At 39.3% G+C, this 21843-nt stretch overlaps 1 protein-coding gene across 1 annotated transcript in view; it reads left to right on the top strand.

Moving 5' to 3' along the window:
• DCAF5 (DDB1 and CUL4 associated factor 5) overlaps nt 1-17800 on the top strand; it is a 66904-nt gene extending 49104 nt beyond the window's left edge. Inside the window, exons 7-9 of the mRNA XM_064714355.1 lie at nt 318-384; nt 9720-9847; nt 15904-17800. Of these exons, the coding sequence (XP_064570425.1) occupies nt 318-384; nt 9720-9847; nt 15904-17712 (2004 nt within the window). The 3' untranslated portion in view covers nt 17713-17800. The remainder of the gene's footprint in view (nt 1-317; nt 385-9719; nt 9848-15903) is intronic.
• Nucleotides 17801-21843: the final 4043 nt, after the last annotated feature.

The following is a 21843-nucleotide window of genomic DNA, read 5'->3' as shown; positions in this document are numbered from 1 at the left end:
AGTGTGATCTGGACATAGATATGCTTATATTAAAGCTAACCAAAATTCATAGCATTATTTAGCAAAGCAAACATACACTTTGGGCAGTAGGTATTAGATATATGAGGTATGCTTTTCAATTTTGGTCAATTTATGCAGGCAACATTTTTATGCTGGTACTTCATCCCCTTTAAATGTAAACTGATCAATGAGGTGCAAAGAATTATGCAAATTATTATTTTTTCTCATTTTTGGTTTAGAGGAAGTAGATCAATTGTAAAATAGCATCATTTAGGTGATACTTTGTTGTAAACTGCTTTTATTTTTATTCTTAACAGTACATCCTTTCGGGCTCTGATGACTTCAATTTGTATATGTGGAGAATTCCTCCAGATCCAGAAGCAGGTAAGTGTTGATGTTGTTTTAGATGGGGAAGGAAGAGTGGGGGGGCAGGTGTCTGACAAATACTAAACTGGTGTTTCAAAATAATTGCTGTTCTCACATTGTGAATCTAGAGCAACTCTGAGGAAAACTGGATAGGGAGAGTTTACAAATGCCTGATCCAATGTCTGGAAAACAGTGGTGAATGCCATTTGAATGTTTTCTCATAATGATTTTCTGTTTTTTTCCCTTCTCATGTAATGATCATTCCTCCCATAATAAAGCTTGCAGCATAAAATGGTGCTGGGTCCACAGGGTGCTCCTAGCAGCTCCAGTGCATTGACCTCTTCTCCCCTCTCATTCCTCTTATACCAAAATCTTCCCACTGATTTCTAATGCAGAGGAATTATGCTTTTTTACTTTCTGGGTGGAGGAGCACTGTCAGCTGGTGGAAAGGGCCACTTTTGAATAAGTTCTGACCCATTCCCATGCTGGGGCAGACATGGTAAGCAAACAGCAGTAGCACAGCTCTGTATGGAAGTACAGGAGAGGGATGTTAAAGGAAAGCCAGTGGTGTGGGGGCAGTGTAACAATCCCATTGTGAATGCCACTGTTGGTCAGTGTCTCATTTGGTGTGGTCTGCTAAGGTGTAGGGTTTGGCAATATGACATTCTAAGCCATACAACATCAGCACCTCTCTTCTGTTGAAACAGAACATTTCAGTTCTAGAAGGGTGTTAAGTTTTAATTGAAAGAGTCAAGACTTTGAAAACTGCACTAGTATTTTCATTTTTAGTGGCTCTGGCTCTTTAAGCTGTACATTTTAGTGATATTAAGTACAGCTGATGGCTATCCTGTGGTCTCAGACGCTTTAGCAATAGTGAGAGAAAATTACAAGCTATGTTAGGGGTGGGATGAAAATATTTTGTTTCATTTTCAAAGGTTGTTATTAACAGCTGTATAATCCACAGCTGAGAGGATGAATAGCCTTCGGTTAATGGCAGGGTTTTGAGGAAAATGACATTCTAATTTTGGGGTTTTTGCTTAGTTAATCAACATTTCATGTTGCAGTCCACAAACCCTGAAGATGGTCCTGCTAAATACCAGTAGCTTGGCCTTCTATCTTTGCATAGAGTTTATGGAGATATCTCCCTGCTTTTCTTTTTATTTGTATGATTTTTCTTGTAGAATTGACACTGTTTTACTACTACTTATGGATTTTTTGCCTTAGTTAAAACAAAGATTATATACATTAAAATTAGTTATTTGTAAGTTTTATTGTGTGGACTGTAGAAGTATATTTTCTGCATATATCACCATACTGTCCTGACTACCTTTGTAAAATCTGGATTTGAGATTTTCTGTTTATATGGCTGTGATGCTCTTGAAAACTTTTTTCCCAGCCATCTGCACTCAACCAACTTTTTATCTGGGGCTTTTGCACAAGGGTGATAGCTAGTATTTGTTGCACCTGTAAGCAAAATAATTATTAAGTAAAATAATCTGTTTCAGAGTAGTTGTTAAGGATGCCCCTCTGTGAAAAGATATATGCTTGCAAAAATAGTTGCTATTTACAAATAGGCGATACATTTTGATAAAACAAATTTACAATTTAATTTGTGATTTACCACACAACAATGTCATATCTGTTTTGGTCAGGTTTCTTGTCTCTGGTTCTTGTAACTTCAGGAAGGGTGTCAGTACACTTGCAACATTTCAGTTACAAAATTAATTACTTAATATCAATTGCCCTCAGTGGTTGCCTAATGAATCAGAAGATCCAGGAGTAGGAACGTGTATGTCTTAATGTCTTGTAACTTGAGCAGTTCTCTTTTTGAAATATTTTAGCAAAACTCACACGCTTGGTTTTGTTAGACTAGAGATCTGCTTCTGCGGCAAATAACTAATTGGGCATCCAGATCATCTGTGATAGGCTTATTGAAGCTTTTCATTTCTTTATTCAGCTCTTATTGAAGGGTTGTGCCCGTTTTGAATGTGATGAAATGCCCTTTCTTAAATCTTATCCTGCTGTTCAGAATAATTGCCAGAGAGAGATGTTGCTGTGCTTCCTTCTTGGAGAAGTAGTCTTGCCATAGGGATGTAGAGACTTAGGAAAATGTTTGCTTCGGTGGAAAACTCCTTGTTCCTATGTTCTAGCTAAAATAAGAGTGCCTTTGGGTTTGTGATCTGAGAGAGTGGAATGTGGTCTTTCACTTAAAATAGTGTGCAAAGTAGACAGGATGATGTAATGTCCTGTACTGTTGGTTGGTATTTTAAATAAAAATATCTCTCTGATTTCTGCCTTCCGGTTGAACTTGGACATTGTGTTGCTATAAATAGTTATGATACAACTCCCTTAAATTGTATCAGTTATTTGAAAATAGGGAAGTTTTTTCAAGCTTCTATCTTTTTTAACAGCTGCATCCTCAACAACAGCTCTGAAATTATTTTGTTATAGATGCACCAAGTACTGAATATCCAATGGTTAGCAACATTAGTGAACAAAAGATGAAGAAAGGTGTGAAGGAACATACCAGTCACTTGCAAACATATTTGAAGTTGGAGAAATGTGCTTGCCTGTACTGGTATTTTGCCAGGAGAATAGAACAAATTCTGCTGGGTTTTTTTCAGATAGTCATAGTTTAGAAGTGTCTTTCCAGTAGGTTGCTTTAAATCATTCCCACAATCAGCTGGAATCTGCAAGCAGTTTTGTTTGGTCGGATAATTAGGCAGGATTTTTGCCTCCTTTGGGGCAGAGAGATGTGTGAAAAAAGTTATTTCCTAAATTGCTTAGGAAGCCACTCTGTTGAAGAATTTTACTCACTGTGTCCCTCTATAGTCTTAGATTACTCTGAATAGGCCAGGATTTCCTATGCCAGAAGGTTGGTTGCTTTTTTACCACCTTTTGTGGTTTCTTAAAGATGGAATAGTTTGCTCATTTTTCCACTTTCATCTCCATCCAAGTACTATCCAGCTTTCCACTGTGCTTTAGAAGTAATTGCCAAATGTTTCATGAATTTTTCTAGCCAGTTTCTTTTTTAAAGTAATCCATGGAAGTATCACAGCTTTTTTCAGAGGCAGCTTCTAGCAAAGCTAATATATTACGTTTGGCAGAAGAAAAGCAGTCCTGAGTTTCCACAGCCTTTACTTGACTCCAAGGCAAGCTGGAAGTGAGAAGAGACCTCAGTCCTACATGACTTGTCCAGCAAGCCTATTAACATATGAGCACTTAAGATGCTATTAAACCTAAACATGGTCTATTAGCTGGTAAAGAACCCCTGTTCAAGACAGAACCTGACAAGTCTTGTGGAGTTACAGAGCGTTTAGTAGACTAAAAGTTTTCAAAATGGAGTTTACATTCCTCACTCACTACTCTGAATCATCTATGCAACTTTGCTTTTGGAATATTGCTCAAAGCTGCTGTGTGAGACTTATGGTATTATTTGTGATTGAAAAGACAGCTGGGAATCCTTCAGTTCATGTGAGCAAGCTGTCACCAGGTTCTGCAAAACTTTACTAAATCAGAACAGCAAACTGCATTTCAAAACTTCTTTTTAATTCTGCCTTTGACTGTAACTGCAAGCAAGAAAGGGCTGGTCATTGTGGTCCAGTTACTAAACTAATTGCACAAATTTCCAGCAGAACTGAGGCAATTTTTCTTCCTTTTTTCCTCCTCCTTGGTCTTTGTAAATGCTGGCACTTCTTTGAGCTTGAAGTATACAGGAACAGCTCTTTTCAGAATATTTGATGCGTTCTATCTCATTGGAACAGCTTGTGGTTTAAATTCTCGAAGTTCTGGGCTGATAAATGAAGATGAATTAAAAAAATATTAAGGGTTTCTTAATGTCTTTAGCTATTTTGGAGATATTTTATATATGGGTACCTATGCATATATGCATACCACTTAGCTGGGGCAGGGGAAAGCCATCTGACCCAGTGGGGAGCATGCTCTGGAAGGTTTATGTTTTTTAAAAAGAATATTCTTCTGAGGTGTGGTCTTGGGATATAAACTGTTTTACATTTAGAACTGTAGTTTGTCTCTTTCTTCAGGCCAGTCAGTGTTGACCAAATGGTGCTATGGAACAGTTGTTAGATTAACACAGCAAGTAAGTGCTGGGTAATTGTAGAGAAGGTTTTGTGTTCAGGGGAATTGGGACTGGTTTCTGTGGCATTTGGATTGTAATAATACCACAGGCCTGTGGAATCTATCACCAGGTGGCCAAGTGGCATCTATCAGAAAACAAGGCACTGTTGGGTGCTTTGTAGTGCTGCAGACAAGTGAAAGAAGATTCAGTATCCAGGAGTGTTTCTGTGATCAGCCTTAGTATGTTAAATGTCTAATTTGGGAATAGAAGACTGAAGATAACACTGAGCACTAGGGAGAGGCTGGAGAAGCTTTAGCAACTGGCCATCTCATTGTACCAAAGCTCCTTCTCTTGTTGTATTGAAAATGTTTGCAGCCAGCAGTGCAAAGAAATGCACAGCCAAGCAGTTCACAAAAAAAGCCCCCAAACCTAACCACAGAAAAGCAAACAAAACCCCCCCAGTAGACAGCTATTGGTTGTGAGATAATTTCACTTTATATCTGTTACATTTAGAAAGCATAGTTGTTGGTGGTCATTTGCATGGTTCCAATAACATTGTGAAACCTGTTGTAACCTATGCCATTAAGTACAGCAAAAAAGCAGTGTCTCTCAGACCAGGAGGGGGAACAGAGTGGGAAGGTGTGCTAAAGTTTATTTCTATAGTAATTTTTCTTAGCTTTCATATTGTTGTTTCAGCTATACTAGTGATTACAATAGTGGGAGGGTTGGGATAGATAAGGTGTATGGCAGATATTTAGCACCAAAAAAAGAAGGGAGAAAATATGCATCCAAAAATAGCCACTACCACTACAATTTTTATGCATAGTCTTTACATGTTTAAATATTACTTTTCTCTTTGGCTTTTGGAACCTCCACAGAGATACAAGACCAGTGTGGGGCTGGTTCTATGCATAGGCCAGGCAAAGGAGTTGATTGCCTGGAAGAGCAAGAACAAGAGTTGTCTGAGGCAGAGGCTGCTACCAGCTGACTGCTCCCTGTGCTTTCACTAAAGCTCTGCAAGGCCCTGCTGATCCTTTCACCTCACCTGGAAGCTGGAGGAGGGATTCACAGGTGTCAAAGGAAGCAGTCTGCAAATGGAGTTGAAACTGCTTTCTTATGAGGGGACACTTGGAGCTTCGATGTCTCCTTTTACTATGCTAGGAGGAGAAGGGATCTTGGCCACCCCTTCCTGTTCTCACCCCATGTTTAATGGGACCAAAATCAGCTTTGCTTGTGCTGCTGAGAAATCTTTAGTCAGTCTGGCTGCTGCCAGAGCTGGAGTCAGTTCCTGACCCCAGAAGAAGGGATGCAGGACCCTGTGCTCTCAGGGAGAAAGTGCTTGTGTTAAATCCAGCTTCTCTGCAGATGGGTCTCTGAGGAGCAAAACCAACTACCTGCATCACTGTATGAAACAAATACAGGTGTGTGAGTGACCAGAGAGGCTTTTAAGGTACCTGAACATAATCTGCTGCACTGAAGGCAGAGGCCCCATATGCTATGCACATTTGCTTGTATTGTGCTGTGCATTTGCTTTCCAAACTATGCTATCTCTCTTTGTTAACACATTATGATCTCATAGGATTCAAATGCAAAGTAGTGGCCCATGTCTAAATGTACCCTGGATTATTACTAATGAAAACTAAATGAACTTTAAATGAGCTACTACTGTAGTGCCAAGTACTGCAGTGGAATGGTATGCTATGGCACACTGGTAGCAGCTGCAAATATCTGGTTCTTCTCAGGAGTTTTCAGCACTTTGAGTAATTCACAAGGCTTGTATGAAGTTATGCTTTAGTCTGTGGAATGTCTTTCTACCTTATATGAACAAACAGTGGGATTTCTTTTCCAGTGTCCTAGATAGAAAAGGCTTCTGAATGAGGTCATTTAACTCCTCTGTTACAGAGCCAGTGGAGGATAGTTCCTTATCCCAACAAGTTCTCTGGCATTTTGACAGTTTTTTTTAATGTTTGGAACAATGCAGCTCCCATTACTTTGGAGACTGTTCTACATTCCTACAGGATTTCTGCACTAGAACACTTTTCTCAGTAATCTATCACTTTTACTTTTTCTTTAGCCTTCAAATAATTTATTCTGGCTTTTGCTAAACATTGCATGAGTTTTATAACAAGAAGCAGAGGAAGTCAGATTAATGTCTAAATCTGTCGCTCTCCTTTGTTACAATTTACTAGAGTTTTTAAAACTTATTGGGATGGGGATGTACCATTCAGCATGTTTGAAATATGTCAAATCATTCACATCAGTATTTACAAAACCACATAATTAAGAAGTAGTTTATTAGCCTAACATTTAAAACATAAATTTATAAAGCAAACCAAGAAGAAATCACTTTGGCAACTTAGAAGACATCAACTGCTCCAAAACATTGTATTATTCTTTCCTCTGTACAGGAGCCTGTAGAGAGGCCTTGTGTTGCAAAGGCGTTCTTGTCAAACCTGTACAGGAAATCTGTTTTAAAATGTGCACATTAGATTTTGCCTTTTCTAAGTTATGTCTTTAAGCTGATCAGATATCATCATAGGATATTATTTAACGGACTTTTTGAGATTTTGTATTCCTCTTCTTTGAAACACTTATTTGCAGGGTATAAATTAAGGGTGATTTTCTTGACATTTCACTTTGAGTATCAAATAAAAGCAGACCAAAAAAACCCATTGACCAGCACAGCCACAACACTAAACCGCTCCTCAGGATTGTCTTAAAGCATGGCAATTTTTGGGTAGTATGGCAAAATCAGCTATAACATCTCCATCTCTTCCCTCCAGTACTTAGAGGTTATAAAATTATAAATCTTCTAAAATTGGTGTAGTCAGCCTCTGAAGACTTTAGGATTTACATTTTTATATATTATTAATAACAGATATGTAAGCTAATGACTTCTGTTCGAACACTGCCTATACATGTTGGAGCTAACTAAGAATATAAAAGCTGCCATGCTTAAAGAGTTGCAGAACTCATGCATGCTACTAAATTTAAAAGCAGCAAAAAATAACACCCCTGTCCACTAAAAAACCCCCAAAACTCAAAAATTTGAGTGGTTTTAGGATAGCAGAAGTCAATTCTGATGAAACAATAAAAATAAGAAAAGGAAGATATCATCAGGAATTTGAGCAGTTTATGGCTAGCCTCCACTTAATACACAGATGCACCTGTTGGTTTTTTTTGCTAGCAGAGATGAGTAAATTTAACTCACACTCTGAGAAGGCTAAAGGCTTTATGGATGCAGCGAAGCCTCTGCTGAGAGACATAGGGGATTCCAGACAAGTCTGAGTCTGAACACTGGCAGTTTCTGCCATGCAGATACTAAAGGAATTGTAGTGATTTTGGTGAATGCCTCTCAAACAAAACTATCTCATTAATATGATGACAGCTGTGGTAGGCTACTATAAAACAGAGAGGCTGCTTTTAAGATAAGGATGTAGAAGACTTTGCATTAAGAGCTTATTTAAAGGCATCACTTAAACACAAAGGAGTTGGTAGACTAAAATTGCATCAAGCAAGGGTATGCCCAAAAATGAAGTTCTGGGACAGTCTGTTGGATTTGACACAAAGATTATCAGAGCATTGCTGGAGTCAATACTTTCTGGTTTAAATTATTGAGACCTCCCATAACACTGGTAACATCTCACTGCTAAGATTTGTATCTCTCCTGGGGCAATTTCATGTAACTGGGCAGTTTTTTTAAAGAGCCCTTGTGGGGAAGTTCACCTTCATTTTAAGAGTAGGGAAGTATGCTTTACTATGCTTTCTCTGAATTTACTGATAGCTGCTTAAAAGGAGTTCAGGGATCTTCAATATTAAATCAGAAAGCTTTGGAGTTCTTTAATAGAATAATAAAACTTTAAAATCATGGAATGGGTTGGGTTGAAAGTATCCAAAGGCAGGGATCTGTCTCTGGATTTTTAGGGCTTGGATGACACCTCTTTTCTAGATCCTTATCATGGTTTGTTGTTCATGTTACACATCAGTCAGCTCTTCAGAGTGCAGTTATAGTGAGTGAAAGGGATAGAACCTTTCTAAGAGGAGAGGGGCTGTACGCAAGGTCACTAGCTGCAGTTGTTTCCATCATTTGTGTAACCTAAAAAATGGAAGGAGATATGGGAATGTTTTTTTCTTTTTCATTTTTTTTCCTTGAACTTTCTATCTTGCTACTCTTCAAAGGAAAAGCAAGTTTTTGTTTAGGAAGTGTGAATTACAGGAGAACTCTGACTCTGTTTTAGAACACAAGTTGTTCAACACAGGGCTTAAACCAGCAACTGTTTCAGCTGAAAAAGCTCCTGTTGGGGTCAAAGGAAGATAGCAAACATTTTCAACAGGAGAAACATAAAGTTGGTTTAATGTGAAGATGACTGTAAGTAGCACAGAAGCTAGTGAAATTATTTTAATTTTCTGGAAGGTGCACTTACATCATATTAAGTTTTGAATAGCAAGTTGATTTTCATCTGAAGTGATTGTCAGTTTTTACTTCCCAGCATGTAAAAGTTTTGTTTTCTTTCATTGAAAATGTTAAGTCATAGCATGTTGATGGGCACTTGTTTATTCAAATACACAACTGTGCTGTCTAGCAAATTTGTAGTTTTAATTGTGTGGGTCAATGAATATAAAAAAATACTGTGTGACTGTTTCTTGCTTTGGTGTATAGACCTAGTAAGAGTCAATGACCAAGCAGAAAAGTTAATTGGCTTCTGTTTTGAGTTTTACCACTAGCACAAAAGCATTCCGCTTTGGCTAATTCACTGCCTTGTGACAAAGAATGATATAACCCACTGCTCAGATGTGTTATTTCAGGTCCTTGCTACTCATCAGACTAGAGTCAACTGTGACAGTAATAAATTGCTGATTTAAAAAATAAATTTAAAAAATAGTATTGCTGTTAAAAGTCAACCTTTTTATTCGTCTCTGCTTTAGATTTACAAACTGTCTGAGTCATGCCTTACGTTTCACTGGTGATTTCATTATGTGTGTTGTTCTCATTCGCATATTTGTCATATTAGGTTAAAACCTTCATTGTTTGTTTAAATGAGTCAAAGCAGGCCTCTAAGTCCTAATTTGCAGGAAGGATGCTTTTCATCAAACTTGCAGCTTCTCATAGGGGCATTGCTCGTAAAATTGGAATTCTGCAGCCAACACAGGCCTTAAAATGCTGCAAAATAAAGCTGAAATGCATTGTCAAATATAATAAGACTTTAAATGACTATGACTGAAAGTAATATGAAGATTTAATTACTCATGTCCACATGTGCTTGTTTTCCCCTAGGTGGCATTGGCAGGGTTGTCAATGGTGCTTTCATGGTATTGAAAGGTCATCGGTCAATTGTAAACCAAGTGAGGTTTAATCCTCACACCTACATGATCTGTTCTTCTGGTGTTGAAAAGATTATAAAGGTAAGATCAGTTACCAGAAAAAATGTTCTTTTAATCTTTCAGGAAAAAATGCTTTATTTTGCTCAGCATCATTCTGGTCCACACCCACTCTGTCTTCTCTTATTGTTTTACAAAATGTTTTGTCTTGTTTGCTCAGATGAGTTTGGTTACAGTTCTAATGTGATCTCCTACAACTTGTGATACTTTGGTCTAAACTTTAATAAAAGTACCTCCAAAGAGACGAACCTTAGCCTAGAGTGACCTGGCTGAATAATGGCTCAGAAGGCCTTCAATATCTTTTGTACGTATTTGTGCATTGAATCAATTCAACATACCTTTTCTGTGACTTCCAGAGGAAGAACTCTTAATACCCTGCACAACATCCTTCTGAATCCTCTAACAATGTACAGTACTTTTAGAAAGTTTTTACCTTTTTCTGTGGAACTGAAAGAGATAAGAAATTTTGTTAGGTTCTGAAATTTTCTTTCCTTAAGGAAAGACAGTCAATATTGTGGGAGCAAGGCAAAACCAGTTTTGTTATTTGAGACTTGGGAAGGCAAAGGATTATGCTACAGTAATGTGATTTGCATTCTGCTGCCATAGATATTTTGCTATAATTTAGGTCTACCAACAGTGTAGGAAAAAACCACAACCATTTAATTTTGAAGTAGGATAAAAAGAACTGCTGTTGATCCCAACTATTTGTTGAATGACTTAATGAAAGTCTTACCTGTATATGGCTATAAATAATGTTGTTAGAATACTGTAAATGCTTTTGTCAGGTACGAGCTGACAGCATGAACTTGTCCTGCAAAGGAGTGTTTTAGTGATGTACAAGTTATGGACCAGAACTGACCCAAAATCCCGAGACCATGGCTCAATACCCCGCTGCATTGCCTGTATTACAGCTAGTGTCAGCATTTGGGTTCTGACTTTCAGTTCAGCTTTTTCCTTCTCTTCTGTCTTCCCCTGGTACTGCAGTCCTTTTCTCTTCATCTCTGCTGCCTGCCTGACAGGTTTGATCACAAATGTATTAAATACAGGCTTTGAACAAAAGTGCATTGAACAGTCTTAGCAGCTCAGTGATTTTTCAATTTCCAAGCAGTCAAACAGCCACTGTTTTAACAACAGTTTTGCCAGAGGCATTTCTTTTTTTTTGCTTTGGGAACTTGATTCATGCAGCCTGAATTCTCCCTTTTGGATTCTAGATCTGCTGACCCTTCACCCTGTGAATCCTTCCTGCATGAGTGTGCTTAGATTGTTGGATTAGCATTGGTATAAACATCCCCTGTGTTGCTTTTGTGTACTTCTGCTAGGGTTTTGGCAGGGCATTTTTTTTGCTTAGTGATTAAAAGGTTAGTTTGATTAAGGCTGCAGTCACAGGTTGTGTAGCTCTTTCAAAGACACCTCTGCTTGAGTGCTTCCTTAGAAGAGAACTCCTGTGGTGTCAATTTGTGTGCAGTGGAACTTGTGCAGCTGCTTTGAAGGAACTGAATTCCCCAGACATTTCAAGCTAGAAACAAATTAAGGGAAAGGTGTTTAATGTATTAAGTTTATTGGCCAGCCAGAACTTCTTACCCTTTTGTTGTGTGTCCTTTTGTCTCAGTTTGTAACGTGCCTTGTTTGGGGCTCGGTTGTTCCAGTGCTCGTATCTTCACTCTCTAAAGGTGATTTCAGTCTCTAAAGGTACTGCTTCAGTGCACAGCAGTTTGCAGGTGACTGTATAAAGGTGGTTTCTTCTTCATTCCAGCCACTTCTGTGGATAGGTTGGAGATGAGTAACTGCCACTAGCAGAAGGGCAAGACAGGAAAAACAGACCAGCCATTCTGAGGGGCCATTTATTGCATTAAAAACTGCTGGGAACACAAGTTTTTCCTTTGCATGGCTGTCTTTCTTTCCCCTATACAAGTGCTTGATGTGCTTGCTCAGAGAAATTGAGGTGACAGGAGAAGGAACCATAAATAAAAACCATAGTTAATTTTTTTATGTTTTCTTATTTTATTCCTTTTTGTTTATTTGTTTCAATCACTTGCTTAAAAAGTGTCCCTCTTTTTATTATCCCTCAAGTACCTTCTAAAACCCTTTCTGGAATTAAATCACAGAAGATGATAACTTCACAGTGGTTGGTTGCAATTGTAGAAACCATTGTAGAGACATGGTGATGTGCTAAAAATGTGGATGCAAGTAGTTGTTTGTCTAAGCTCTTAATTTTTAGAGTAGCTGGCCTAAATTTAGTACTTCAAGAAGGGAGGAACTGATAGCAGCACCATCAAGCTATTCAATAATTACATGAGCTTCTATCAACACATTTATTTTAATGCTGATTGCAAATGAGATACAAATTCATCTCAGGCCTACAGAAAAGAGTAGTATTCACAAGGATGAATTTGATGTTTGTGGTTATGTTTTTTTTGCTTTAGTTTTATTTTGTTGTAAAGCACTCTCAATAATACAATTCAGTAATTCGATGGTTTAGGGTTTGATTTCTGCTGGGACCCAACAGTCTCATTAACAGAAGACATTCGGAGCCCTGACTCCAGCCAGTGTGTGGTGAACACATCAACCCAGATGAACTGTTCATTGCCCTTCATTCACTGAACTTCAGTAAAATTGTATGAAGAAGTACAGCTGCAAACTAAAATAGTCATTTGCATCAAGCACTTACCAAAAGGGCTAAAGCAATATTAAACAGAAAAATATCACTTTCCCTTCAGTTAAATGTGCAAGACATTGGGATGTGCTGGCAGGAAAACAGATTGCATTGCAGAAGAAATAAATGTGGCATTCCCCCTGATGTGTTGGCCTTAGAGGAGGGCTATGGGGAATTATGCAGTTAGGAGACAGTTACTGGAAAGATAAAAATAGACTAAATACATAACAATTTTCAGAAAAAAAATTCTGATTTGTATTGAAAATGGAATATTGTGTAACAGAGGACAACTGTTGTGGGTCCCATTTGTTTAAAAATTGTGTGTTGGAGATAAAGTCTATTTGCACACGTTGCTATGGTGACAGATTAATGTCATTGTGACTATCTGCCTCTGCCTAATCAGATAATCTAATATAAGTGGTTTTAATTATTCTCACGCTACAGGCATAACTACTTTTTTGTTTTAAAATTTGGGGGTTTGCCACCCTGGAATACAAGTAATTCAAAGATGCTGTCAGTAGATATCTATTGAAGTAGAGAAGCAATTTTATATTCTCATTTTCTGTTATTGTTCCTATTTTTATATCTGTACTCAGGTCATCAGTGAGTAATATTCATCTCCTTAATCTTCTGACAGAGAAAGAACTTCTTAATATATTGTTGCTTTAGAGGGTTGATTTGCCAACTTATTTTCTCTAGTTTGATCACATTATTCCTCAACATGGCATCAGTCAAAGAATGAGAAAAAGGCAAAGGCATTCCATTTACAAAGAAGCCCATTTCAGATGCCACAGAGAGCACTGGATCAGTTGATAGCAATTTAAAGACTTCCCCTTCTGCCAAGGATAGATTCCTAGTCTGATTTCTTTCTGTGACTCTGGCAGGCCTTCACACTCCCTCATAACAAAATATCTAAAATGCAGGGATATCATTCTCCAGAGACAACTGATCCCATACAAACAAGGTATTCATCCTGAATTCCCTTGACTTCTCTTTATTACTTACTTCTCTGTGAACAAATCTCTCTTGGAAGGGAAAGCCTCAATGGGGACTCTGTAGCTGTTTTTTTCTGTATTTTATACTGCTCTGGTTTTGCTGATGCTTGCAGTGAGAGCAGAAAGATGTGGTGGTGCTACTAAGGATGTAGACTATCTCTGTGCACGCTTTTATGTACCTTTTTAGATTAATTTCATTACAAACAGACCTTTCTCAGAGAGACTTCAGAGCAGACTACCTCTCCTCCACTTATATTGGTTCATACCAGATCTAAGCATTTTCTAATTCTCTTGCTTAAAAAATAAAAAAAGCCTTTCTAAAGCCTAGTGATCAGTCTAACACTGCTAAGATTATTTGAGGAAGGGGCAAGCCAGCCTGCCTGTCTAAGCAAGTAGAGTTCTATTTTTCTATTAAACATTATGGATCCACAAATCAATCTCTCTCATGGATTCATTGAGATAATGCTCTTTCCTATGTTGTCTTTATGAAGTGGAGCCTGGGAAATTGAGGATGAAGAGTGATTCTTTCTGTTCTCTTGAATAGTTCAAAATAGTTTGGTTGCTGAAATTCTGTATATAGTAGGCTTAGACTGGGTTTTGTTATCTTGATCCAAACATGATGCTTGTCCTTTGGGTCATGTGTCTAGTGAGTGCAGTGCTGGAACCAAGCAACAAAGAGCTGTCTTCATTCTGGTTTCAAGTGTCATATTAAAGAACTGCACTGGGAGAGAATTTGGTGAAGTATTGCAAATAATAAAAAAACAATTAAATACCAATAACAAATATACTTTGATGTTGAGATCTTCCTAGAAACAGCCTGATGTAACACAATATAAAGTTCCTTTCCCTTTGCTCTGAAAGGCAGCTTGATGATTGTCTGCAGACGAAAGTATATCTACAGCATTTTAATTTTTGAATAGTGTTTCTTTTATCAATCTAGCCAGATCATATGTGGAAGTTCTGTTAACCATAAATTACAGAGAATGCAAAGTAAAACTTTCAAATTTGGGAGATTTCCAGAATAAAGTTTACTTGTTCATCTTAAATCCAGCTGTTCTGGACAAATAGTTGCAAGGTAATTTATTTCATTTTGCTTCAATTATTAAAGTTGTATGTTTTTTTGGTACACTGTTGAAAATTTCAGTGAACACAGAGTAATTGGCATTCTTGTGGGCATTTCTTATGTTGCTTGTTGTGGTAGAATCCGGTTATGTTGCGTGTGTTAATTAGGCATCTGTAAGATGAGTGCTGATTATGTCATTTATACATGCAAACACTTTTTATTAGCACTTTTGTCTTTTGGAACAAAACTTAATTAATTTCTATTGGGAAAATTCTTAGATTTTTTTTTGTAAACACTATCCCAAAAGTCCAACCTGGTATAGAGAGCTGGGATAAAATTTTTCCCCCTGAGCTTGTTAGCATGATAAAACCAAAGCATGGCTGAGATCAGGTCTTTTATAAGCAGAACATTAAGGCATTGTTGTAGATAAGATACATACTGGCTCTGCTTACAGTAAGGCATTGTTCATTCCATTAACCATTGATCCAAAGTGATAGAGTTGTCCACAGAATGTCATAATCACATTGCCCTCAAATCTGTGAGTAAATCTGAGAAGGGTGAGGACATCCAACTATTATGTTTGCTATGGATTACCAGTTTTTTAGGGATATTGGTAGAACTTCTTTTGGAGCTTTTTTTTTCCCCCTTTTTCTCTCCATACCAGGAAAATTGACTGAAGGATAGATGGACAGCATAGTCAAGACTGTTGCTGTTGGTGTAATCAGTAGACTTCAAAATTAGCTTTCAGTAAAACTCTTCAAACTCTTCACCTATTAAAAGCGCTGCTGTGTCTTCAGAGGATGTTGGAAGATTTCTTTTCTTTGTAACTGTTTCCTGAAGGGAGTAGTGCAGCTCTACTTTTCACCTCCATGCATTCAACTCCCTGCCTGCTGATCAGGTGGGATTGACTACGTAGCTGGATGAAATGTTACTCTACACCACTAGCACCAGCAACTCTAGTTTCCTGGGAAACAAGTGCCTTCATTAGTGCTAAGACTGTATTGTAGGCAACAAACTATTCTTACTGCTAGTGAGTAAGCATTCCTTATTACATAAAAATAGAGCCCTGCAATTTGGGAGAAATTATCACACAATGAATTACCAAAATTATGGATAATTTGCAGTGTGAGAGCTTTTATATTCTGTATGGGTGAAGTAAATGCAGAAAAACCACATTTGTGAAGGGGAAGAAAAAATCCCACAGCTCTGTAATACTTGTAAGTGTGGTACAGAGGAATAAAAATTAATAAAAACAATCTGTGACCTGCAGTTATTCTGGGTATTTGAACTACTGTTCCATTTCAAATGCTTATAATAGTTTATGAATTCAAATATATATGTTTGGTGTTTTTTTTATTTTCTGTTACAGATCTGGAGTCCTTACAAGCAGCCTGACTGCACAGGGGACCTGGATGGTAGAATTGAGGATGACTCGCGTTGCCTCTACACTCATGAAGAGTACATCAGTCTTGTGTTGAACAGTGGAAGTGGTTTGTCCCATGATTATGCCAACCAATCAGTCCAGGAAGATCCACGGATGATGGCCTTCTTTGACTCTCTGGTGCGCCGGGAGATCGAGGGCTGGAGTTCTGATTCAGACAGCGACCTCAGCGAGAGCACAATTCTGCAGCTCCACGCAGGAGTGAGTGAACGCTCCGCTTACAGCGAGTCCGAGTCCTCCACCTCTCTGCATCACTCCCCACCACACGTGGCTGAAGAGTCTGAAGAAACTGCCTATAACTTACGGGCCTTAAGATCAACTGCATCCCCCTCAGCCAGAGAAGACGTTGCTTCCCGTCAGCAGAGGCTCTCTGCGCTGAGAAAGTATCAGGACAAACGCCTCCTGGCCCTTTCCAATGAGTCTGACTCTGATGACAATACCTGTGAGGCAGAACTAGACACAGACCTTTTCCCACGGCCACCATCTCCGAGTCCTGAGGAGAACGAATCCAGCAGCTCCAGCAGCAGCAGCAGTACGGAAGATGAAGAGGAGCTGAACGAAAGACGCACGTCGATGAGGCAGCGCAATGCTCTGCGGCGCCGACAGAAGGTGCAAAAGGAGGAAAGGACTAGCACTAACACAGAGAGTGTAACCCCTTACATAGGTGAGGACATATATGATTACCCCCAGATCAAAGTAGATGATCTTTCTTCCTCTCCAGCTTCTTCACCAGAAAGGAATTCAGCCAACAAAGAAGTTCTTAAAGAAAGGACATCCCCTTGTTCAGACAGTGAATCAGTGGAGAGAAAGATTTACAAAGCTTACAAATGGCTCCATTATTCTTACATATCATATTCAGCTAGTAAAGATGGTGAATCCTCTAGAGGAGATGGAGAAAGTGATGAAGGGAAACCAGGAACTAGTGGAAGGCACAGTGCAACATGCTTGCTAACTAAGGAAGATTCTAGGAACTCAAGTTCAGTAGTTCCTCAGGGTTCCTCAGCTCTTTCTGCTGAAAACCACAAGAGAGAAAATTTAAAAGAATGTGGTGGGATAGAAAATTCTAGTAATGGTCAAGCTCATGAATGTGACAATCAGCGGCGGATGGAGGGTCAAGAAAACACATCAGAAGACACGAGCAGTGGAGGTGTAGAGCATTCTTTTGAGACGAAAAAGCTCAATGGTAAAGCTAACTGCAAAGGGCTAAATAGCTGTACCGAAGAACCTTGCATTCAGACCACAGGACTTGTGGAACAGAAAAATAGTCAGAACTGTCAACCAGCACCAAGCCATCATTCACTGGTCCCTCCATTCTCTGCTGTTGCCATCTGTAGCATGTCAGGTCACTGCTCCAGAAACCAGACTGATGGCAGTGAGGAGAGGAGCTTAGACCCCTCCTGTGTTAACCACAATAATGGCCACTTGCATCTTCACCCTTCATGCTTCAACAACGGACAGAGTTTTGGAGAGCAGGAGTCTGTGACGCAAGGACTACAGGTGCACTCAAATGCTGATAATGGCAACCTTGTACAGGTGGGTGTGACCTTGCACAGAGACTGCTGCCTGTCTGAAATGGACTCCAACAGCTACAATGTGAGCACAAGAGAGGATACTGCTGACCTGCATCCTGCGGGCAGTGAGAGCACTCAATCTCTTGGAGGACTGAAAAGACACAGAGCGGAGTTGGAAGATGCAGATTCAGAGAGTTCATCCTTAGAAAAGAAGTTAAAAACATGATAAATGCAAATGTCTGTCGTAGTGTGCACTCTCTCAGAAAGAAAACGAAAAAGAAAGTATTAAAGGCACATAGAGCTTGGGTCTGAAACATTGCGTTTGATTCTCCATTCCATTCTTCAGTGGGTCTGTTTTAGATTGCCAGTGGTTCATGCTGTATAAAAATCCAACTTGCTCCTTAATGAGACTGAGTCTAGTGTACCCATACAAGGTTCTGTTTAAAGTAAATCCTTATTAAGATGGTTGACTGAATAATTCTTGTGTGAACATGTGTCATTTGTTCAGCCAGCCAACCAGGATAACTCCTTTAAAGTCTAATTGTTCTTCTGAAGAGGAAGTTTTCCATACTGACACTACATATTGCAGGCTGAATTAGATCGCATTGCTGGTAGATCACACAATTAGGGTGTGTTTCTTATTCAGGAAAACAGAGAAGTGTTTCTGGGCCCTTTATTCTGCTTCAGAAAGTAAAGAAATGCAACCATTAGGGAGGATATTTCCAGAACTGGATGGTATCTTCAGAGATGATACTTCATAAAGCACTTACTTCTGATACAGTTCAGTGACATTTTTTTTATGCCAACAGAAAAGCTATAGGAAATGAGCCTCTTTCCAAAATCAACTTTAGATTGTTCCCATGGTGACATTCAATTTTGTGGGCTTTTTTAAAGAAAAGAGCTGAATAACACAGTGTCATCACTATATAGAAGTATGACTGTTGGCAAGAGGCAGGTATTATGCTGTAGACCTCATTCTAACCAAGGACTTTTAAATATCAGGCATTGAAACATGCCTTTCTGTGATCTTAACACAAAGACATTCTTCTTCCTCATCATCATTATTAAGAATATGGTTCTGGGTGTTGGAATATATCTTGGTTCTTCCCACCCTTCCACCATGTTCTTACTTTTGGGAAGCAGTAAGCCAAACAGAAAATAGCTGAAGTATGGATAATATAACTGATTCGTGTTCACAGCAACATTTGGTAAAGTCTGAAAAATGCTTTTTTAGCAGTTTTTGCCGCCCAAAACAGGTTGGGGTTGCAGATTTGGGTTGGTTTTCCACCACTGTGCTGCTAATATTTGAAGCTGAACATGGGTAGATGTATTCAGCAGAGTTCTGCATATAAGGGAGAGCTGCAGAGAACCATCTCCGCATGTGGGGAGCCTGGGTCTTCAAGTCTGGCAATCAGAACTTGAACAAGAGAACAGCTCTTCCTGCCAAGAACTGGAGTACTCTGTGGTGGACAGAGAAGTTTCTTACCAGGGCACTGTTGATTGGAGTATCTGGTAAGTCATCTCAATTCTGGCATGTGGAACTGGTGGAGTTATTCTTGTTTCCCTAGAAACAAGGTAAGAGTAGTCACTGTGTGAAGGGAAAACAAACCATCTATACAGGACACAAAAACTACATCTATGTGCAACAGAGGAAGAGGTTCTTTGGACAGTCACTTTCAAAGGCTTTCAAGCCCATTGCTGAGGAAGGGTTAGTTTATTTTAAGGAATTGGAAATGTTTGCTTTCAATACAGTAGCAGTACATTGCTGTAGAGCAGTGGCCTCAGAATAATTATTTCATATCCACAACTCTTTAGGTGCCTTAGGAAAGTAGGAAAAAGCCCTGTTAAAACATGATGAAAGTGAAGGAGCACTTCAGAAGGGATGCTGTGAGGGATATGTGTGGGAGGGAGAGTGAAGAACATGACCTGAAACATTGTCTTACAGCTATTGTAAGTAGTCTGTCACAGGCTCTCTGCCCACACTGGGCGTGCTATTCTAGGTGAGAAAGGCAAAGGGATGTTTGCAAACACAGGCAAAAGTGGCAATAAGAACAAGCTCTGATACATTGTTACCTTACTGAAAAAATTGTTCTGTACTTACTATATTGTACATCCCTGCAATCAAGATCACTATAGGAGTGTTTTCACTAGTTGTATAAACATCTTACTGCAAATTCTGGGGTTTAGCCGAGATCTTGGTGTTGCCAAGTCAAAACTTTGTTTTGAAAGTTCTTTACATTTGAAAATTTTCTCATCCCTCACTTCTAGTGAAGGAGGATCTCTACTCTTCTTTGACATGATTGTCTTTTCCTGTTCTCCCAAATGCCTGGTGGTCTCACTTTCTGTTTCTTTTGTTTGTTTTAAAAAACAGAATAAAAGCTCCCAGAATTGGTGTTCCAGAATCACAGAATGGGTAAGGTTGGAAGAGGCCAGTGGAGGTCATCTAATCCAACCTCCCTGCTCCTGTACAGGCTCTGGGCTTAAAGGATTGCGGTGGTTTCCCCATAGACAACCTCCCATGCTGTCTGTATTCTTGTTATTTCTAGTTTCTGTCGGGCAGGAGGAGGAAGGCAAGCTGTAATCTTTGCCTTTTGTTCACAGGAAATTTCAGTGCACACAAGAACTGCAGCTTCTGAAGCAGTGCATTCACCTCCTCACATAAATAAACATTATCAGCATTAGGCAGCTCCATTATGTGGTAAAGAGCCCCAAAAAAAGCAAGCCAGGAGGCAGCAGCATGTCCCTTCCAGGGAGCCAGCACTGAGAAGAGGGGCTCTGTGCAGGTTGCTTCACTCTCTCATTGATCCTGTATATTTGCTCTCCACCCCCACACTGCTCGTCCTGCTGTGTGCCCACAGTTTCCATCTGAGTTTTGCTGTGTACTTGGAATTGTCACTCCCTACTTCTGAGGAAAGTGTAAACTGTTGGGTGGAAAATCTTACTAATTTATCGGAAGAGATTTTACCTTCACTAATAATCTGCCATGTACTTAAACCCAAAAAGGTTGTGTAAATATTGAACTACCCTGTTAGTCACTATTTGCTTACCATGCAGCTTGTTATGGCAGGAAATTTGCAAGTCCACCTTGTACAGTTCATGTCCAGAGAACCTTACCAGTGGGGAAGAAAAACCCTCCCTTACACCTCCCCAGAACATGTTAGACAGAGAAATACTGATTTTTAAACCAAATTCTTTCTTATATTTCTACAAGGTCACAGACTGTATTTGCTTACTTCAGCTTTCTCTGTTTAAAGCTGACTCTTCCTCTGAAGAGCAAGCATGAGCCTTGTCTGGCCTGGGGTATTAGCTGCTTGTAGAGATGCAGGAGGATATAAAACCTATCAACCGAAGTTCATCTGAGGTTTTTTCAGCTCTCCAGTGAACATTTTACCAAAGCTGGTGACTCTTCTCCACGGTGAGTGGCTCAATGGAGATGACACTTTGCTGTTCAGAAGCAGCTTTCACAGACTGAGCATAGCAGAAAGATACAGCTGCCTGGAGAAGGCAAGAGCACAGGTTTTTACCAGTTGCTTGCAGGAAATTCTGAAATCCAGCCTGTTTCAGCTGGAGCAATTAATGGGAAGGACAACTTATTTCAGAACCTTTTCTCCAAAATTTGCAGTGGATTTTTTCCTGCTAAGTTTCATAATAGAATACGTGACTGAAACACGATCCTAATCTCTGCTTATAACCTATGTCACTTGGTAGCTAGGAAATTACTATTCCTCAAACATATATAGCAGATAAATGTGGTTAGGTTCTCTTCTGAGGTCTTGTACTTGCCTGCATTGTCACATCCTTGTGGTCTCTTGCTCACTGTGGCCATCACAAGCTGATGTGGCCTGATATTACTGAAGTCTTGGGCTGCTTTCATTTGCAGTTAATTTATTTTGCTGTTTGTGGAAGAGAGCAAGACCAGATTGTTGTTATTACCCCACTGAGTTAAAATGCTCTGTATTAGTGAGTTTTCATCTCCTTTTTACAGGCACTGGTACTGGCAGAGGTACCCTTACACCTGATGCTTTCTCTCATTTTGAGCCACTCAGATTATCTGTGCGTCTTGGTCAGACCTGGGAAGTTCAGGGCTGGATCTTGAGGGATCTTGAGAGTACCAGAGAAATGCAAATAGCTGCAACAGCTGAATTACTGTGTGCACATGCACATGGTTCTTCAGGAATTCTTCAATAAACTAATCCTAGCACACAATTTATAAAACACATCAGCTCACTCCTGCAGCTGTGTCAGAATGCACTAATTAGCCCAGCTAATGCTCTGCTCTTAGGAGCAAGAACTCAGTTTCAAACATCTGAGAAAATGGCAATTCTCTAGGGGGAAAAAAAAGAGGAAAAAAAACCCC

This window comes from Zonotrichia leucophrys, chromosome 5 (genome assembly GCF_028769735.1).
Source record: "Zonotrichia leucophrys gambelii isolate GWCS_2022_RI chromosome 5, RI_Zleu_2.0, whole genome shotgun sequence".
NCBI classification, from domain to species: Eukaryota; Metazoa; Chordata; class Aves; order Passeriformes; family Passerellidae; genus Zonotrichia; species Zonotrichia leucophrys.
Note: the sequence above shows the minus strand (reverse complement) of the source record. Positions and strands in the feature narration are given on the sequence as shown.